The 21524-nt window shown below is 42.5% G+C and overlaps 1 protein-coding gene across 1 annotated transcript in view; it reads right to left on the bottom strand.

The window, feature by feature from the left end:
* The window catches only part of LOC102919840 (lysosomal Pro-X carboxypeptidase-like), a 62469-nt gene extending 45262 nt beyond the window's left edge, over window positions 1-17207 (bottom strand). Inside the window, exon 1 of the mRNA XM_076547323.1 lies at window positions 16815-17207. Within this exon, the coding sequence (XP_076403438.1) occupies window positions 16815-16982 (168 nt within the window). The 5' untranslated portion in view covers window positions 16983-17207. The remainder of the gene's footprint in view (window positions 1-16814) is intronic.
* Window positions 17208-21524: the final 4317 nt, after the last annotated feature.

The following is a 21524-nucleotide window of genomic DNA, read 5'->3' as shown; positions in this document are numbered from 1 at the left end:
CTGTATAGCGAAGCACTGGTTGATATCTGGAATATATAAATAACTGCAAAAATTAAACACCAAAACCAAAACACCGAAATCCAATTAGCAAATGAGCCAGGTCTCAAGAGAAGAAACACAAAAGGCGTGTGTTTGAGTAAGTGTTTGAGTATGTCTCCAACATCATAGCCAGCCGGAAAATGAAACTCTATCTCATCCCAGTCACAATGGCTACCATCAAAAAGGCAAATGCTGGCAAATATGTGGGAAGGTGGAACCCAGCACAGTGCTGGGGACATTATAAACTGGTGCAACCATTGTGGAAATCTTGAGAAATGAGTAAGCAGAAGAAATAACAGGAATATAAATATGGAAATCAGTATGGAGTTCCCTCAAAAACCCAGAATAGAACTATCATATGACCCATCTGTACCACCCCTAGACATATACCTAACAGACTCTAAATCAACATTTGACAGAAATACTTACACATTAGTTTCTATTGTTATACTAGTTACCATAGCTAATAAATGGAACCCTCATAGATAAATATCCATGAACAAGCTAGTGGAGAGGAAATGTATTCTACAGAATAGAATTTTTAGAAAGGTGTATTTAATTTTATTTATGTGGGGTGTGTGTGTGTGTGTGTGTGTGTGTGTGTGTGTGTGTGTGTGTGTCTACAGAGGCCAGAAAGAGGACATTGGACCTCCTGGAGCTGGAGTTACAGACAGTTATGAGCCACCTAACGCCAGTGCTGACAACTGAACTCTGATCCTCGGCAAGAATGTCAAGTGCTCTTAACCACTGAGCCATCTCTTCAGTGCCCAGAATAGAATTTTATAGAACAAAATCATGACATTTGCAAGAAAATAAATGGAACTGGAAATCACTAATGTTAAATGAAATAAATTAGAGTCAGATAAATACCAAATATCACACATTTTATCTAATGTGGAATATATACTTCAATGTATATATGTGTGCTTATTTATATATGTATGTGCATTTACATGTGTGTGTATTTATAGCAAGTATATGTCTGTGTTTGTGTATGTGATATGAAAGTAGAAAAGAGACCATAAAAGGGGGTAAAATATATCTTAAGGGTGGGGAGAATTAAAAGAGAGGATAATGGGATATGGAAATATATGTGAAATGAAAGCAGAACGACTACGTGGGAAGAGGATGTAAAACAGAAAAAGAGCACAACGAAGCAGGGGAGGGCAGTGGGCAGGTGATGAATAAGAAAAGTGAGATGACACAGGTGTGAAGATGCCACAAGACAGTTGATGGCATGCATGCTACTTTAAAACTGTTTTTACAGAGTAGTAAATACAAGCCAACGATACTACATCCTAAAGTTAAAATGCAAGCCTTCCTTACCCAAAGAGGAATTTTTGTAAAACACCATTTGAGAACCACTGAAATAGAAAACCTACAGTTGTCTCAGAAGCTGCTTTAAAACACATTGATTTGGTGCTAAAGAGATGGCTCAGTAGTTAAGAGCACTTAGTGCTCTTGCAGAGAACCCTGGTTCTGTTCCCAGAACCCGTATGGCAGCTCACAACCTCCTGTAACTCCAGTTCCAAGGGTGCCAATACCTCTTTCTGGCCTCTGTGGGCTCCTGCATGCACGTGTTGCCCTCTGACCTCCATGAATGTGTTCCTTCTCACACAAGCACACACGTATGCACATAAATATTTTTTAAATACAAAACCACATATTGGTTTTATCATTGAAGAACAATTTTAAGACCCCCTGTAGAAAGCAAACTTTACAGAGTCCCCACATGACTAGAAACTCAAAAAGGAAGCAACTGAAGAAAGGCCTAAGCTGTCCTCTTGGGAACTCCAACATCAAATTTTCCATACTGATTCACTGTAAAATGGTCCCCAGGGATTCCTTATCATGATCTGAAAAGCTACAGACCATGCATTGTTTGGAGCACTGTACGTAAGCACTTTAGTAAGGGAAAGGACATCCTCAGCTAAAACCAAAAAGCTCAGAATAATAACAGCAAGTTTAAAAATGCAGCCAAGTGGCTTCCTGAGATTGTTTTCAGGTGCTTTTGGGACCACATGGACATCTTGGATAACAACTGCCTGGAGCTAATAGGATGTACACACAGAAATGACAGTCAGTGGTCATGTGAATTCACTGGACACATGTTTCTTGAGTGGCCACTGTGGGGCCAGTAGTAAAGGTGCAACAATGAACAAGATACATACATGTGGTCACTGCCTTAGCAGGACTTAGGGTAGAGTGACAGAACACAGGCAACAAAGAAACCAACTCAGCGAATTACCACTGTCCGTGTTCCATTCTGACGGATAGTTACAGAATGGCTGCAGGCAAATAGATCTTTATCAAAGGAAGCCAAAGAAAATCCGACTGTTCATACCAAAGGCTGTCCGTTGGTATGACTATTCAGTGTCACTTTCTGTGTGAAGCATTTGTTCATTCTTTCTGCTCCCATGTCAAGCTTTGCTCCATTTCAGAGCTGTTTGCCTGTAGGCTTGCACTATGATTACTGACATACACACATCTTCTATCAGTGAAACTACTATCAAATCTAAAACACAGGAACCCTATTTAAGTTTAAAACCTGAGGATTTTGGTCTTTTCCTGCTTCCACATGAATTCTAAGATTGTTTCTTCAATTTCCAGGAAGAATTATATTGAAATTTTGATGGAGATTACATTGAATCTATAGATTGCTTTTGGTAGGATAGCCAGTTTGACAATCCTACCAATCCATGTGCAGGAGAGGTCTCTACAGCTTGTGGGGTCTTCTTTAATTTCTTTATTCAGCATTTAAATTTTTTCATTATATAAGTTTTGATAAGTTCCTTGACTAAGTATTTCTAGGTATTTTTTTAGGCTATTTTGAATGGGATTGTCTCTCTGGTTTTGTTTGTTATTTGTGTTTTTCCTGTCTGATTGTCTTTAGTATAGAGGAAGGCTACTGACTTTTTTATCCTGCCACTTTGCAGAAAGTATTTACCAGCTCTAGGAATTTCCTAGTGGAACTTTTGGGTCTCTTGTGTATAGTTGGAGGGAGTACAAACTGGTGCAGCCAATGTAGTAATCAGTGTGGAAGTTCCTAAAATAACTAGAAACAAATCTACCACATGACCCAGCTACACCACTCCTGAGCATATATCCAAAGGACTCTATTTCTTATAACAGAGGCAACATGTTCATCTATGTTTATATCTGCTCTATCCACAGTATCTAGGGCATGGAACCAGCCTAGATGTCCATCATCTGATGAATGGATGATGAAAATGTGGTACCTAGAAAACAGGATTGTATTCACCTATAAAGAAAAATGAAATTTTCAGGTAAATAAATAGAGCTGGAAAATACTATACCCAGTGAGGTAACACAGACCCAGAAAGGCAAACTCCACATGTTCTCACTCATATGTGGATCTTGGTGTTGAATCTTTAGATTTGTGTGTTTAATTTGGAGCACCTCTGGAAAACAGTGATCTAGTAAAGAATGAATCATGAAGAGAGAGGGAAGAAAGACCTTAAGGGAGCAGGGATAGTAGAACACAGATGATACAAAGGGGAGAAAGAACATTGGGGAGTGAAGTTTAGGTGGGGAAAAGGATGGAAACATGGGGCAAAGAAGGATGTAGGTAGACAATTAACACTTAAGTTAACTGAAAAAGCCATATGGAGACCTATTTTATAATTGTGTGTGTGTGTGTGTGTGTGTGTGTGTGTGTGTGTGTGTGTGTGTGTGTAAGATGGGAGGAGGAGTGTTTAATTGGACTTTCCCTACAGAGTGGATAATATTCCTCCCAGAAGCCACAGGCTTACAAACAAAAAGTTCAATACTTCCCCTTGAGTTGTTGGCCGGGGATGTCCTAGAAATCCTATACTGCTTGACTTTTGTCAATCTGACAAACTTAGACGTATCTGGGAAGAGGGAATCTTAATGGAGAAAATGTCTCCATAAGATTGGGCTGTAGGTAAGTCTGTAGGGCATTTTCTTGATTAATGATTGAAGTGGAAGGGTCCCACCCATTATGGGTGGCACCATCCATAGGCAGATGGTTCTACACAGCATGAGAAAGCAGGCTGGACAAATTATGAGGAACAGGCCAATAAACAGCACTCCCCCATGGACTCGGCATCAGCTCCTGCCTCCTTATTCCTCCATATTCCACATTCCTCCATCCCTGCTTGAGTTCCTGTCTTGACTTCCCTCGGTGATGGACTGTTACCTGGAAGTAAAAGCTGAAATAAACGCCTTCCTACCCAAGTTGTTTTTGGTCATGATGTTTTACATAGTGATAGAAACCTTAACTAAAACAGACACACATACCCTAAACAATACAGGGCATTGACACTGATCTTGGTTATGCACCAGAACTTGATAGTAAGACCATATTTCTGAAAACGCCACACAGTTTGGCCACAGGACATTGAAAAACCAAGTTGGTATTGACTGGGAAGCTCCCTTCCTACTGGCTAGTCTTCACAGTGCAGGAAGGTGCCAGGTATGCTTACTGGAGAAGAAAAGTCATCAGCAGTCTTACCCAATTGTGAACCCTGGGAACTACAATAATGACCAACATGTTCAAGATATGCTCTAGGATGCAGCAGTGGCATGAATGTTATAAAGGCAACCAACTGCTTTCTGGTTGGATGTAAGGCCTATTCCACAGAAGAAAACACATACCTGGTGCCACAAACCTGAACAAGAACCCATAGTTGGGAGCTCACAGTCCCCAGGAATTAACCTCCTACTGTTATTCCGCTAAATTAACATCATAAATTAGCCCTATAAATTTGACTCTCTATACCCATAGTTTAGTACAGCTCCCACGCCTGGTCAGAGAGGTTTCTTCGAGAAACGGATAGTGGTTAACACAGGAACAAGTACAAAAGTGCGGAGAACAAGTGTCCATGTTCAACCACAAATGGAATACCTACATCATGCCACTGCCAAGGCCCCAGGACTTTTGTGGAAGAGGGTCAGAAAGATCATAAGAGCCAGAGGTTGAGGAGGGGGATCAAGACAGGGGGGAAGCATGGCATGATACCAGAGGAATGATCACAACAGAGCTTAGGCTACACAGCTGAATGCTGGCCTCGGCACCACCAGTGAGTCTCCGTGATGTTTCCCTCACAGGCAGGTCAGTTTTGGGTTATGTGAACAGAACCTGAGATAATAAAGAAGCAATTCAACCTTGAAAAAGTAGAAGACTAGCATAAGACACATAAGTGGCTGCAATTAACACTGATCCGTTTTCCCAGTTGACTTTGTCCCAAGAGCAAGGTCTTTTATCCTCCCATTTTTGAGTGCCTACTTTGTGTGCCCAGCCATATTAGAAACAAGGGTTGACTATCACTTCTTGATTTCTCAAGGAAGCTGTCTTAGCTATGGTTACTTCTGCTATGGTGAAACTTCATGACGAAAAGCAACTTTAGGAGGAAAGGATTTACTTGGCTTACATATCCTGAATCATAGCCCGTTGAGGGAAGCCACTGGCAGGAACTCAAGCCTGACAAGAACCTGGAGGCAAGAGCTGGTGCAGAGGCAATGATGGAGTGCTTACCGGCTTGCTCCTTCTGATTTCCTCAGCTGGCTTTAAAATATATATTAAATATTAAATTTATATTAAATATAAATATATATTAAAATATATAATATATAATTTATATATATTTAAAACTAGGGTGTTCCCACCCACAATGGACTGAACCCTCCCCACATCGATCACTAATGAAGAAAATGCCCTACAAGCTTGCCTGCCTACAGCTAGATCTTATGGGGGCATTTTCTCAATTGAAGTTCCTTCCTCTCAAATGACTTTAACTTGTGTCAAGTTGACATAAAACTAGCCAGGACAGAAGCCGTGGTTGGAAGAGGTGATAACAAGGCGACAAAATTAGTTTTGGACAAGGAACACAGGTGATGAATGTGGGTAAGAACAGCAAAAAAGGAGACATGGTCTGCCAGCTGCCAGCTAAGAGGCAGAAATGAGAGCAAGCTCTAAGGACTGGGTGATGCCCATCTGGGACCCTGCCCACTTCTTCTCTTCTCACCTTCTGCAATTTGCCCCTTTCACTTCCTATTTCAGAACACTTCCACAATAACACATCCCCAACACTCTGGGCTTCTGCACACAAACTGCCTGGCTGGAATGCCTTCCTCCCTCAGTCATGCCAGAAACATGCTACATCTGTGTTCTCCCCTCCACAAAGCTTTGCAGGACACACCAGGCAATGGAGTGCTCCCTCTCTGATCCTGTCACAGTTCTCAGCAGAGTCCACCACACCGCCCTGCCGCTGTTTCAGTCCTGTACATTGCAAAGTGCTCAGTGTAGCAGAAAAGCCCCCTGTTGAAATGCGGATGGTGCCAATTTCTTGCTATTAACAACTTCCAGAGAGCTTTGTCATATCTCTGAATCTGAGCTGCCCCACCCATAAAGGAGCACTGAAACTTTCCTACAGGATGGCAAAATCTCAAGTAGTGTACTTAGAAGTCACTGCCAACAGCAAAGGCTCAAAGTTTATCATGTTGTAAGGAAATATTTGTGATGATGACAGTAGCTATCTGAAAGTTCATAATGTGGTATTAATAAAACACACAAAAATATATCACAACTGTATGTCTTTGTTTACTTTTGGCATGCAACCCTGGAGAACCTGAAAAGCACTTTGATGATAGATTTTTTTCACAGATACAATTCTGTTCTTGTTCCAATAATGAAATGATGCATCGAAGCCTTTAATAAGGGAGCACACACAAGGGAAGAATGGCCCTAAATAATACAAACAAGAAGACCTTTACCATAAAGGCTTACTTCATTTACATAATAAGTCAATGGAAAACAAAGTGCACATTCTGAAGTGAACTGACATGGGGACTATAATTGGTCTGCCATTTCTACTTATTCCAGGGCCTCTCCTCCCCTTAAAACTACAGTTCTGGCAACCCACAACAAGAAGATGATTACTACCCTCTGCAAGTGGTAACGTTTGCCTCGCATGGCCTCAGACCTCACAGTTCATCCTTTTGGAATGGTTGCTTCTAGTCACCCACAACATGCACGACATGGACGAAAACTAAACTTGAGATGTCTGGCTTGTTGCAGCCTGTGTCATTCTTTGTATGGCATTGGGGGATGGGGACAATGTGTCATGTTCCTACCTGTGTATGCAAGTGCATGCGATTGGGCCCACGTAAAGGCTAGAGGAGTATTTTGATTGACCTGCTCAATCTCTCGCTCTTATTCCCTTGAGACAGGGTCTCTCACTGAACCTGTGGCTATGATAGAGGCCAGTAAGAGAGCCTCCTGTTTCTGCCACTCCCCTTACAAGCACTAGGGTTACACCAGGTCCTGCCCAGCTTTTCCTGTGAGTGCTGGAACCAGAGCTCACTCAGGTCCTCATGCTTGCAAGCAGGAGTTTCCCCCACTGAGCCTTCTCTGCAGTCCATTGCTTCACTCTAGGTATCATTTAGAAACACCATGCTCATCAGAAAACCTCAGCAGGCCCTACAGTTATACAAGCACACAACAGGAAAGCACGATGGGGAATAAATAAGACCCCAGGAAAGCTGGAGGAGAAGTAAATGTATGGGGTTTTTCCCCACTTGCCCTGATGAAAAACAGTCTTCTGCAGGGAGTAATTTTGTAAGCAAGGGGAAATCTGCAAACCATTGAGAAATAGCCAGGACTCTTCTTCCCTCAGTAGGGAGTTGTTTCCACCATGGAATTTTCCCTCCTGACTCTCAACGCTGTATATGTCCTTTCGGATACTTTATACTCACCCTGCTTCTAGGCCTTTCCTGGTTAATGTGAGGAAAACACTCATCTTTGTAAGGCCTGTATAACTCAGATGTTTGGTAAGATGGAGGTTGTTATCCAGTCATGAGTTATAAAGTTAATCCAATGAATTGTAGCACTTTTTCTCCTATTCTCTGTCTCTGTCTATCTCTCTGTCTCTCTCTCCTTCTCTCTCTCCCTCTCCCTCATTTCAGTGATACTGCCTCTATGTATCTCAGGTTCACGCTGGCCTGGAACTCATGAAGAAGCCCAGGTTGCCTTCAAACCTGCCATCCTGCTGCCTGAGCCACCCCAGTATTCTAACTACAGGTCGGCACCACCATGTCCACCTGGACTTCAACACTTTAATTTCAAACAAAACTACATATGACTGAGCAAACAAGCTAAAGAATCTGAAACTATTTCTACCAAAAAAAAAAAATCTAAGCGGCTTGAGGAATTCTGCTGCTGTGAGGGTAATAATTCTGCTAGGAGAAAAAGAACCTGGTATGAAGTCATAGTCCAAGATAGCATTACAGTTGAGGCAGTCCCCCAGAGCACCATTAGCAGAACACTAGATGCTACAGACAGTAAGCGCTACGGGAGGGAGGGGCAAGACAGCTTTTGTCATTCCATGTCAGTTGACAGAAATCCCCGTCATTAAAGGGACTTTCAAAGTAGGGACCAGGAGGCCTGGGCTGGAAGTGAGCTCAAGAGAAGCCAGGGCTGAACCTAGGGCTGAATCTAGAACAGAGAGACTGAAGAGGCCATTGGAATAATTTGACCAGGAATGTTATAGTGAACGGTGGCAAATCTGGGAAATGTAAGAGAAGATGTAAAATATGAAGTAACCGTGGTCTAAATGATTGGATTTGGGTGTGTGTGTGTGTGTGTGTGTGTGTGTGTGTGAAGATGAATCAGATAATTCCAACATTTCCAAAGCAGAGTAAGTTGGAAGTTTGTGCCAATAACTGTAAAGAAAAACAAAAACAAAAACAAAAACAAACAAACAAAAAACCAGCAGTCTTATCCAGGAGGGTTAGGTGACAGTACTAATATTTGTTATTATTTTAACCTGTTCTGGATATCTACTGTTCTGGTTTCCTTTTCTGTTGCTGCGATAAACACCATGCCCAAAAGCAATTAGCCGAGGAAAGAGTTTTCATCCTACACTTCTAGGTCACAGTCCATTGTTGAAAGAATTGGGGCAAGAGATCAAGGCAGGAACATGAAGATAAGACCTTGAAACAGAAACTATGGAAGAATGCTGCTTCCTGGCTCACAACCAGATTTGTGCTTAGTAAGCTTTCTTAGAGAGCCCAGAACTATCTGCCTATGGATGGGGACCACCCACAGTGGGCTAGAGGTTTCCACATCAGTCAGCAATCAAGACAATTCCTCAAAGACATGGATACAGACCAAACTGATGTAGACATTCCTTCAATTGAGGTTCACTCTAGGCTGCATCAAATTGACAATAAAAACTAATCAGGACATCAATGTTAGAGGAATATCAAGGAACATAAGCAATATCCTACTCTAAAGTGCTCACTACTTGGGGGAACCAAAACAATTCTTCATTAAGATCTTAAAATATTGAAAGACTTCCGTACCAGTTGGCAAATAACTATGTGAGCACCTTGAATTTTGTACATATACACTACACTTACACACACACACACACACATTTTCACTCATGTGCACACACAATCACGGAAAAGTACTCAGTAAACATGAGTTCCTTCCTTTTTAATGAGCAGTCACATTTTAGACATTAGATCATATAAACAGTCAAACAAAAATCCTCCTAGTCTCTATTGTCCATCTACACAGCTTGGTATCATTTAAGGTCCGTTGTTCAAGGGAAAGAAAGGAAGCCCATCAGCATCAAGGACAAGAGAGCTGTCACCCTGAATTTCCATTTTGTGTCCTATGAGCTGCTCCTTTAGAGGAAGAAGCCATCAATGTCAGGAAGTGGCGGAGGTTTCCGAGTGTTTAAAAGGACAGTGTCTGCAGCGTGACCCTGCTCCAGACTACTTAGAAATAAAAATTGACCAAGAATAACAAGTGCTTCCTTACTTTCCTACCTGATGAGTCAGAGTCATTGTCTGGCTTGTAGTTCCTTGTTTAAATTGGGTTATTAAATCACAGTGTAGCTGGCCAAACTTACTGAGTGTAGACAAATATAAAATGTTTTTTTATCATATGTGGACTCCTTTGGAAAATTTCCATAAAGTGGCACTTGTATCATGGCTCAAACACACACACACACACACACACAAGAGGTTGGGGATCAGTTCTTATGATACTTAACTAAAACTTAATGCTATTGCCTTTTAAATTTTTTATTTTCAAGACCACAAGTATTCTATGATATAGTGGAAAGAGAAAAGAATTAGAATACCAACCTGATCCTAATTGTCTCCCCAACCTGTATTAGCTATTTGAATTTGAACTACTTTCTTTGTGGTTTTGGGCTTGTTTTCCCATATGCATGATAAAAAAAAGTAACTATGTGATGAGTAAGGGGTCTTGTAGTAACTAAACCAGTAATATACATGTGCAGAGGCTTAGCTAGAGTCTATAGGAAGGAGAATCTTGATGGAATACTAACATATTTTGTAAAGTATCATTGGCATAAACTTTCTAAGTCTGAAACAATTGGCAAACATATGCATAAACACACACAGATTGTTAGTGTCCAATTTGTCACTTAAGAGTAAGAAATTATAATGTAAAACTTTAGCAGTTAGTTCTGAGTGTTCACCGTAAAATCATGAACTTGCAATTCAAATTAAAAACCAAATGCAGCTATTTTGGAAGTGACTTCCATTAATAAGGTAGTATCTTGGTGGCAAATTAGAGCCTCTTACACATTAACTATGATGTAGCCTAGCATGTGATCTGCCTTTTCTTTTGGCTTTTGACCTAGTGATCAGTCATCAGTGCTGACATGTAAAATACACCATTAGGACGTGTTCCTTATTGTATAAATTATGGCTCTTTGAGTAAATTTAATTGCAGGCCTAAGAGAAAGGTCATCAATAGAAATCAATAATGAAAAGAAGGAGAAGGGTAATTATCAGTATCCTCTACTAAGCAGCTCCTTACAAGCTGCATTTTTGTGGACATTGGGCCACTAAGGCAAAAGTTGGAAAAGGGAACCCAAACAGGAACAGAAAGCAGAACTGAAAACTGTACATATCAAAATACCCCAGCCCACTGATGCGCTCACCCCACAACTAAGGAAGGAGATGTGGAAGGCCTGCAGGAGTGACTGCCACACCAACTCCAGTGTCATCGGGTGACATGAACAATTATGTCTATAATAGTGAATGGGAGATACGTGTCCCACGGAACTAAGCTCCCTGGAGGTCCCTGGCAGAGTGCCTGTGTTATGCTTCCTTCTCAGAGAAGATGTACTTCACAGATCATGAGCTCCCTGGGCTACGGGTTCCATATTACTGCTTTTCTGATAATGTTCTAATTAATCTATGAAGCACAGCCAAAATTAATGAATGCTTGGGTTGTGAACTATGGAGGAAAGGGGAAGCTGGACATGGATCTTAATTAAATATAGCAGAATGAGCTATTTATTAGACCCCAAGCCGCTAAATAAAGAAAGTATAATAGTTCAGGTAATTTAGGGAATGAACACTCACCCACTAGGAATCCTTTAGGAATCCCAACTAAAGTGGTTTATGGTAGAAAACATTATCTCATAGGAGGCAGATGGTGGGCCCCTCTGTTGAGGAAGTTCAGCATGGGAAACTTAAGGACTACAGCAAAAAAGGGAGGGGAAGCCCTTACAGGCGAAAAAGTACAAGAGTCCATATTCCAGCAGGTAAAAAGGTTTCATATTAGAAGAGATATGTGGTGGAAGAACTGAAGAAAGACTTAGGGAGGATCTGCAGCATCCAAATTGGCTAAGTAGGCCATGAGAACCAGAAAAGCAGAAATGTATAATAAACTAGAAAACTGCTGGGATAAGATAAGGGACACAGCTGCAACCACAAGAAGTCTACACAAGTCTAGGGACTGTACTAAGTTTAGAAACCACAGACTGCTCTTTGGGTCATAAAGTTCTTGTGGGTGAAGGGATATGTCTAGCGCTGATTAATAACTGTGTGCTTGCTGTTTTTTAAAAGATGATATAATTGAATTATTGCGAAGCTCTTGTTGTTCCTTGTATGACTTGATAGTTTTCTTTTCTGTATATAAACTACTGATTTACAAAAGTAAAATTGCAGCAGATTCAAACCACTTCTGAGTGTGTTGTCTGTCTGTCATTCGCTGAATCCTTGCCTTCCTGACTACCCAAGCCCTGGGTCTCCTACAGTCGTGGTACCCCAGGTGGGCCAGTCCATGGCAAGTGGCCATGAGGACCACACTAGAACAAGACCCAGACTAACAGAAATGCTCACCAGCAGTTAAGAGGAATAGCTGGGTGCAGATGACTGCCCACTAGTTCACAAAAGAGGCCTAATCACTGCAGTCCGGAGTGAGGTCAATATGAAAAGCATAACTATGTGGAGCGTGGTTTTAGGATACTGAGGAAGTGGGGGAAATGAGTCTTCACTGTTAAGTTCCTTTAAATTCCTTCCATATTCCAGGGATAGTGTATGCTTTCAAGTGTTACCACATGGAAACCTGACAATTTTGGTAGGTGTGATTGTTCATTTTATCTGTCAGTGTAGATGAGTTATGGTAAGCAGATATTTGGTCAAACACGATTTTGGATATTTCTCTGATGGTATTATTGTGTTTTGTTTTTGTGTGGATGAGATTAGCATATAAATCAGTGTCCTTTGATTCTTCCCAAAACCCTCCCCAGTTGAGTAGGCCTCATCAGATCCATCTTTAAGGCATGACTGGAAGAAAGACCTCTCCTCAGCCTGCCTGTGAAACTCCCCTGCTAACAGTGAAGTCAGGACTCATTCTAGCCTGAGGACTTGGAGTGGAACTGAAGGCAGCAAGGAGTGAGACATTGTAATCACAAGCCAGGCACTGCTGGGAGCCCTTTGTGACTGACATCACAGGAACCCAGAGGTGAAGCATGATCTTAATGAGTCTTAACAATAAAAACCCGGAGTCAGATATCAGAGTGAAAGCTGAAAGATCTGAGAAGCAGAGCAGCCAGCCACTAGAGTTCTTACCTCTATGAAATCTCAGACCAAATAGGGCATCCTGTCTCAACGAATCCTCAGACTGAAAAGGGGCAAGATCCTGTCTCCACCCACCTTACATTGTTGTCTCCATCTCCCTAATGCTGGGATTAAAGGTGCAAGCCTCCACCTCTTGGCTCTGTTTCTCTTTTAGACTGGTTCAATCTCATGTAGCCCAGGGTGGCCTTGAACTCCTGATCTTCCTGCTTCCTCCTCCCAAATGCTGGAATTAAAGGTATGTGCCATCACTGCCTGGCCTCTATGGTTAACTAGTGGCTAGCTGTGACCTATGATCTCCAGGAAAGCTTTATTTGTCAGAACACAAACAAAATATCATACAATGTAGAGGACTGATGTGCCCAGACAGCCTGTCACATCCTTTCTCAGCTCTCCTGATTCCCTTTCTTCAAGTAGAAGAAAAAAAAAAAAAAAAAAGAAAGAAAGAAATCAAATATTCCTACTAAGTCAACATTTGAAGATTTTGAAAACTGAATAAAAAGAAATAACCCAGAATAGAAGCTGGGCATGGTAGTACATGTTCATGATTCTAGCACTCAGGAGGTAGAAGCAAGAGGATCAGGAGTTTGAGGTCATCCTCAGCTTACATGTTAAGTTTGAGGCCAGCCTGGAATACATGAGGCCTGGTCTCAAAAGATCAAAAAAAATTAATAAAAAGTACTAGAAGAAATTACATTTTTAATTGGAAAAGTGTTACATTAGTAGAAAAATAGATAATTGTTTATATCAATTAAATGGTGGTAGCCAGATCTAAACAGAGAATTATCAACAGAAGAATCTCAAATGGCTGAAAAACATCTAAGGAATTGCTCAGTATCCTTATGCAAATCAAAACGACCCTGAGATACCATCTTAGACCTGTCAGAATGGCTAAGATCAAACTCACTGATGACAGCTTATGTTGGAGAGGATGTGGAGAAAGAGGAACACTCCTCCACTGGGAATGCAAACTGGTACAGCCACTTTGGAAATCAGTATGGCTACTTCTCAGAAAATTGGGAATCAATCTATCTCAAGACCTAGCAATACCACTCTTGGGCATATACCCAAGGAATGCTCAATCATACCACAAGGACACTTGCTCAACTATGTTCATAACAGCATTATTTATAATAGCCAGAACCTGGAAACAACCTAGATGCCCCTCAACTGAAAAATGGATAAAGAAAATGTGGTACATATACACAATGGAATACTACTCAGCAGAGAAAAACAATGACATCATGAGGTTTGCAGGCAAATGGATGGAACTAGAAAATATCATCCTGAGTGAGGTAACTCAGACTCGGAAAGACAAACATGGTATGTACCCACTCATAAGTGGATACTAGATGTAAAGCAAAGGATAACCAGACTGCAACCCACAGCTCCAGAGAAGCTAGCTAACAAAGAGGACCCTAAGAGGGATGCGTGGATTGCCTTGGGAAGGTGAAATAGATGAGATCTCCAGGAGTAAACTGGGGGTGGGGGGCAATAAAGGGAAGGGAGTAGGGGATGAGAACATGAGGGAACAGGATGGTCTAGCTGGGGGAGGGACAGAGTGGGAGAGCAATGAAAGAGATATCTTGATAGAGGGAGACATTATGGGGTTAGGGAGAAACTTGGTGCTAGGGAAATTCCCAGGAATCCACGAAGACAGCCCCAAATTAGACTATTAGCAATAGTGGAGAGGATGCCTGAACTGGTTTACCCTAGTAATCAGATTGGTGAATACCCTAACTGTCATCATAGAGCCTTCATCCAGTAACTGATGGAAGCAGATGCAGAGATCTACAGCCAAACACCAGGCCGAATAGGTAAAAAGATAACATAAATGTATTTCATGTGCTCTATTTAAAAGATTTACATAGAGTTAATTTTCAACCCCATAGCAGTTCTACTTAAAAATATAAAGACCAGAAATAGACAACTTATATAAGTATGCAGTAAATATATGTATAGAAGTTTTTCTTTAAAAATGTAATAAACCTCAATTATAGTTAGTTTAAGAATATTTACTCTGTGATAATATATAAACAGATTTTGCAAACCACCAAAAATGGAAACTGATATAGTATTAAATTATATTTCTAAAGAATGAAGTTTCTGACAAAGGAAACTTATAATGAAGAAATATAAGTAGATATAGATTCTACCTTTTCATTCTCTTCTTATAGTGTCTTTTCATCATTCTCAAAGGGATTTTAGAGATTATCTGTTCCAACAATCTTCTCTCAGTTTGACCTTTAGTAATAGGATGCTGAACAGACAACCCCATGCCCATAAACTGAATAAATGCAGAATGTTCCTGATGAAAAGAGGTCAGAGAGAAAGGGGGTTCTGGGTCTCCTAACATTCACCACTTACCCGCTGTCTTCCCCTGGGGCTGGTTCCCCCAAAGAGTCCTTCATTTACTCAGCGATGTATAAAACACACCAGTGTTTTACAAAGGCAGGAACTATGCCTGCCTAAAGGATTGAAGCAGTTGCTCCCGGAAAGGACTTCCACTTCTTGGTACCATTAGTAAAATTAAAATATTTCCTCTCCTTCATCAGTCCAAAGTTTTTGATTAAAAAATCATTTCCCACAAATCATTCTAGAAAACCATGGCATGCCTCCATCCCACATTCCAGCTCAAACTTAACACAGGTCTGTAACCATTCATTGGTAAATGCCTATTTAAGCTATCTAAAACTCTCTGGTTAGAAACACATCAGCTCTTATGTAACCAATATTACCCACCACAACATGGAGGAAATCAAATCAAAAATGATGCTCAGTAGCTAACTGTAAGCTGTACAAGGTTACAGAGTTAGCAGGGTGGATTCTTGATCTGACTCTTCAAGAGCACTCTTTCTTTCTCTTTAATTTATTTATTTGTACTTTATAGATATTTTATGTACATTGGTGTTTTGCCTGCATGTATGTCTGGGTGAGAGTGTCGAATCCCCTGGAACAGGAGTGATAGACAGTTGTGAACTGCCATGTGGGTGCTGGGAATTGAACCTGGGTCCTCTGGAAGAGCAGCCAGTGCTCCTAACCGCTGAGCCATGCTGCCACATGGCACTCTTTCTAATCCCAGTATCTTGCACATGCACGCCTGTCTCTATTCTGACTGTTGGAACAGATAATTGTTAGGACTCCTTCTCGTAGGACCTGAGGTCCTCTTCCATCCAGACTTGTGGGATAATATTCCATGCCTGAAGCCAAGCACAAAGCATCCATAAAACTTTTCATGAAACTCTGAACTCAGGTTATAGGCCAGAGACCTGAACTCATCCACCTCAGATCTGGGCTCAGACCTTTCAAGCCCCACTCTGAGCCCAGGCTGCCCGTGTTCAGCATCAGAAGGAAACAGATCCTGTCAAACACTTACTAAATGGCACATGATACAAAGGTGACAGGCTGGCACTCAAGATGTGATTGATATTCTGCATTATCTCAAAGGTAAAGGCATTAGAATTCATGTTTGGGGATGCCACAGTGCAAAGGATGATTGGCATGGTAAGCTAGGAGCCAGGGCTGGCACCCAGCAATTTGATTTGGAGAAAGTAAAGGGAGTTCAGGTTGAGGTCCTTTGCCGGGCTCAGGGTTAGTGGTGGCCAGCCAGCTACAGATGAGCAAAAATCTAAAGTATTAGGGGCCTGTCCTCCAGAACTGGGAAAGAATACATTTCCGTTGGTGGGGGAGGGGCGGTATTAAGTAAGTGGTCATGGGAGGAGAAATTTGAATGCCGGGCTTCTGTAAACCTTGAGCGAAAGACTGAACAGGTCCTAGGCATTAAGAAGTCTGGGTTTCAGGGTGGGCTCTGGTGTCTGGCCTCGGAGAACAGCCGATCCAGTACTTGGATTGTGGGACCTTGAGCTCCCAACCCCTATTACCTTCTGATCGAAGTAATAAATTGAGTAGTTATTGGCCTCCTCAGGTTGGAATGTGGGGAAGATTTGCAAATTTAGGCTGGCGAGGGCCCTTAGGGCTGGATTGACGGCTGTGGTGGCCACAGGTGCCAGGAAAGGCAGGAGCAGAAGCCGGAAAGCCAGGCCGCCCATGGCTCAGGCTGGCCAGCAGGGCGGGTGGCGGGGCGAGAGGGCCACCGGCAGTAGCGCGCGCCTGCCCAGTCCACAGCTACAGGCTGCAGACTCTCTTGAGAAACCCAAAATCAGGCAGCATGGTTCCCTCTCACACCATCTATCCTCTTCCCAGCCCACCTTCTTTTGGCCATACTCCAAGTCAGCCCTTGTGCTGCCAAGGCTCCGCCCCATCGGGCTTCCGGAAGCCTACCGCTCCTTCAGGTCAGGCTTTACCACTGCTTCATTGTCACCGCCAAGCTGCTAGCGCCGCCTTAGCCCCATTGCAGCATCTCTGCTCTCAGCAAATCCTACATAATCGCACCAATAAAGACTCCAGGGCAATTTACTGGCAATCATCACCAGGCGTGGTAGCATAATGGGACTTCCCTCACTCAACCACCGCAGCAAGCGTGTGCACCATGTATAATTGTCATTTCTATTCACAAAGAGGAAGTAAGCTAAGAGAAGTAAAAGAGACTCAGGGTTGCCGCTCTCAGGTAGCAGGAACTGGAGCAAGGGTGAACAGAATGCTCTGCTCTCCTGCAGGCTGTTCCCGCTCTGTGCCTGCCTTATGCCCGCCTAACCTGTTCCATGGTACTCTGCTCTCCAGTCACCCCATCCTCCTCATTGCCCGCACAACTCATCTCTTCTGATGTAGCTGGGTCTTCCATGCAGACCCTGCCAGGCCTCTATCTTCCTTCCTCCACCAGAGATGGCAGATCCCACCATCAACAGTGCCCCCTCCTTCCTTCCTGATGGCACATGCTTCTACACCTTTTTCCTCCTCTCGCCAACCCTCAATCCCTCAACTCCTCCTGTCCAAGAGGGTTCTTACCCTTTCTGGCCTCTTCCTTGAGTCCTTCACTCTAGCCTATCACCTGGTCCAGAGTTACACTTCACAGATGGAACAGCCATTCCAACAATCGGGGAAGAGCATCGCTCAGATCCTGTGTCTATGCCAATTTGACAGAAAAAGGTCAAGGTACCCTTCTCTGCTACTCTGTCACCCTCAGCAAGCACCTCATCGTGGTTTTTTGAGGGTATACTCAAACCTTCCCTTGTCAAGAAGAATCTGACCCATTTATCATGTTGCCTGAATTGGGCCACTGTGGTTTCCCATTGACCTTAGTCACAGGACATCATGACACCATGAGATACAGTAAAAGATGTCCTGTACTACAGGGCTACTCTTCCTTACCTCCATTGGTTGAGAAGCAGCCCAATTTCCTCTTTACAGTCTGAACCACCACTCCTAACCATACTGTAACTCCTTTATTAGCGTGTTGATTCAAAAGCACCAGGAGCTCACAGTATCCAAGGGGTGGTGGTCTTAGTTTTCAGTTCAAGGCCATCTTGGTTGTGCCTCCTGGTAGAAGCACACACCCTCCCCACCTCTGAAAACAATATTTCTAGGCCATGAGAACATAAGGTCACAGGAATAAGAAACAGAAATTTAGCTAGTTGGTAATTATTTTCACCTCTTCATTCCTATTTTCACTCCTTGGTTTCTAGATGCACACATCCTGGCTATGGGGGAAATAGTACAATATATTAAATTCCAATCCAAAAAATACACTACCTTCTGGAGAACCTTCCCCAGTCCTCTAGATTACTGGCATCCAATTGGCACTGTGACTGTCATTATGAAACCATTCCACTGTTCTATCAAGACAGTTGCTTCAGAGCTGTAAGGAATATGGTAAGATCAATGGATTCCATGAGCATGAGACCACTGCTACACTTCTTTGGCTATGAAGTCCATTCCTTAGTCAAAATCAATGCTGCACAGAACACCATAATAGAGGTTAAAGCAGTCTGTACACCCCATGGGTAGCAATTTTGACAGAAGCATTATGTGTAGGAAAGGCACATTTATACCCAGAATAAGTATCTATTCCATTCAAGATAAAGCATTGTTCTTTCCATGATGGAAGCGGTCCTATGCCACCAGGTCATTGGCTGGTCACCTTAAGGATTGGTGCCTTCTTTGACAGATCTGGTACTCAGCAGCATTGATAGCCAGACCATCCTTGGTGAATGGAAATCCATGTCGTCAAGCCCCATTCATAACTTCTACCTCTGCCACCATGACCATTTTGTTTATGGGCCCATTAAACAATGACAGGGACAGCTGGGCAAAGAATTTACTACCTTCTATGCACAGAAAGGGTCATCCGATATACTTGATTATTGGAGTCCTCTCCTGACTGTCGGTGAACATTTAACAAGGGACACAAGTGTCTTCACATCTGCTGCTCATTATGAGATATCTAGTTATGGACCTCCTCCCCAGATGTCTTTCTCACCAGTTTTTCAGTCATGTTGTTTCCAAGTCCCCCAACCAACCAGTCAAGTCAGTAATCATATATCTGCCCATAATTCCTTCTAAACAAAGTGTGTGACTATGTGTACTACCCAAACTAAGAGGCTTCCTGGAGATTCTAATACCCAAGGAAAGATATGGAGAATAAATGTGTGAAAGAAGGAAAAGAATGTACTGGATAAAGGGAACCACGTATTCAAACGTGCCAGCAAGATCATCACAATTGGGAAAACAGTATGTACTGCTCTCATCGGGGATAGCTGGAGGATGAGATGGGAGTGATCCAAGAGCTTTCTCTGCCTTTTCCTTTCTCATTATGCTATGTTACAGGCACAGGCTTGTTAGTAGAGTGTGGCATCTGTGAAGGAAAGGTTGAAATGTGTTGGTGGGCACCATGGAAAGCAGGTGCCAGCGTGTCTATGAACATTGAATGATTGCAATAACACAAAGCTCAAAAAGGTCCCCTTCCCATGTCACCAGAGGCATCCCATTGACCTAACAAGCAGTCTCCTCAAAAGGGCTATTATTACTCACCTCTTAGACATGGGAGGAGAAGGAAGAAGAAGGGGTAGAGAAGGAGGAGGAAGAGAAGGAAAAAGAAAGAAGGGAGAAGGATAAAGGAAGAAGGAAGAAGTGGAGGAGGAGAAAGGAAAGAAAGGAAAAGGAAGGAAGGAAGGAAGGAAGGAAGGAAGGAAGGAAGGAAGGAAGGAAGGAAGGAAGGAAGGAAGGAAGGAAGGAAGGAAGGAAGGAAGAGAGAAGAGAGAGAAGAAGAAGAAGAAGAAGAAGAAGAAGAAGAAGAAGAAGAAGAAGAAGAAGAAGAAGAAGAAGAAGAAGAAGAAGAAGAAGGAGTCATCACAAGAGTCATGACCTGAATAGAAATGAGACAAATGAGTATCAGTGCAGCAGGAGGGGCCAGCAATAAAGTGAGCAGGCCTGAGGGAAGCTGGTAACCTGCTGAATTCCCAGGTCATGGAGTAATTTACTGGTTGGTCCTAGACCACTCCATAATTATCCTCACAGCCCCCATGCTGATGTGAAGCCTCCTGTGTGTTATTAATACTGGCAGCAAGCAGCAGGGAATGGTGGGAGCAGAGGAGAGCAAACTAAGTTCTCAGGCTTCTGAAAGAATGTGAAAGCCCCTGCCAGGGCCCTCTGAGAAAAGCCACATTGGGAAAACAGAGCATCTTCCATCTCTAGCTCTTGGCACAGCCATCATATGAGCCCCGTGGAGAGTCTCCAATGGATGATGAGTAGCTTGGGTGAAATAAAAAAATAAAAAATGAAAAATAAAAGAAACAGAATCTGAGCCCCAGAGTTTGACCAATTTGTGTCAAAAACTTCTTCCCTGACCTACCTAAGAACTGACTGAAATATTTTGAGACCTCCCCAGAAGAAGTCAATGGAGCAATGTAAAATACCTATCTTTGGTATGATATGACAACTGGATTTCACTGTCCAGAAGTGTGGCCAGGGAAACAGTTCAGAAGGTTCTCATCCCTCCTAGTCAACCACAGAATCCATCCCACATTGCCTGGTTAATCCCACTCTGCTCCAGTTGCCTCTCCTCCTGCCTGCCCTGCCCTTCCCATTGTCAGCCTGATGAAAACAAGAACCAGCCCCAGCCTTCTGGGCCTTCCTTATGTAGCCAATGGGAACTAAGGAATAGACAAGGAGAGACATCTCCGAGTTCTACCTCCTAGGCAAGCCTGCCTTCCGGTTTGCCTCAACTGGAACACACAATACCCAACCCCACTGAAGAAACCTGCCATGTCTGACAGTTCCTGGAGCCTGAGCAAAGGACTCTATTCCCATTTCCTGGAATTACTAGTTACATTTCTCCCCCTTTCAACTCGCCACTTTCTCTAAATGCATCTCAAGACGATTCTGTCATTCTCATTTATTGTTCACGTAAACTCTATCATTCATCTAAAATGCACAAGTATTCCTGGGTTGTTGTCTAGTTACACTGCTTTATAATTTTGATAGTGACATTCACAAGTGCTCAGCCTGATTTCCTCTTGAAAATTTGTGCCTGTTGTATCCTAAAAGGTCCCATCCTCAAAGGGTTAGAATCTACAATTGAGAGCGTATTCTGTGATTCTGTACCATAAAGGTGGCAACCATTCCAACCTTGCCAGTCACATTATTAAAAATAAGCTGTTAATCAGATTATTAATTCAACACTTTATTGACTTCTT

Source organism: Peromyscus maniculatus, chromosome 1 (assembly GCF_049852395.1).
Source record: "Peromyscus maniculatus bairdii isolate BWxNUB_F1_BW_parent chromosome 1, HU_Pman_BW_mat_3.1, whole genome shotgun sequence".
Taxonomy (NCBI): Eukaryota; Metazoa; Chordata; class Mammalia; order Rodentia; family Cricetidae; genus Peromyscus; species Peromyscus maniculatus.
The sequence above is the reverse complement of the archived record's forward strand: the minus strand, read 5'-3'. Positions and strand labels throughout refer to the sequence as shown.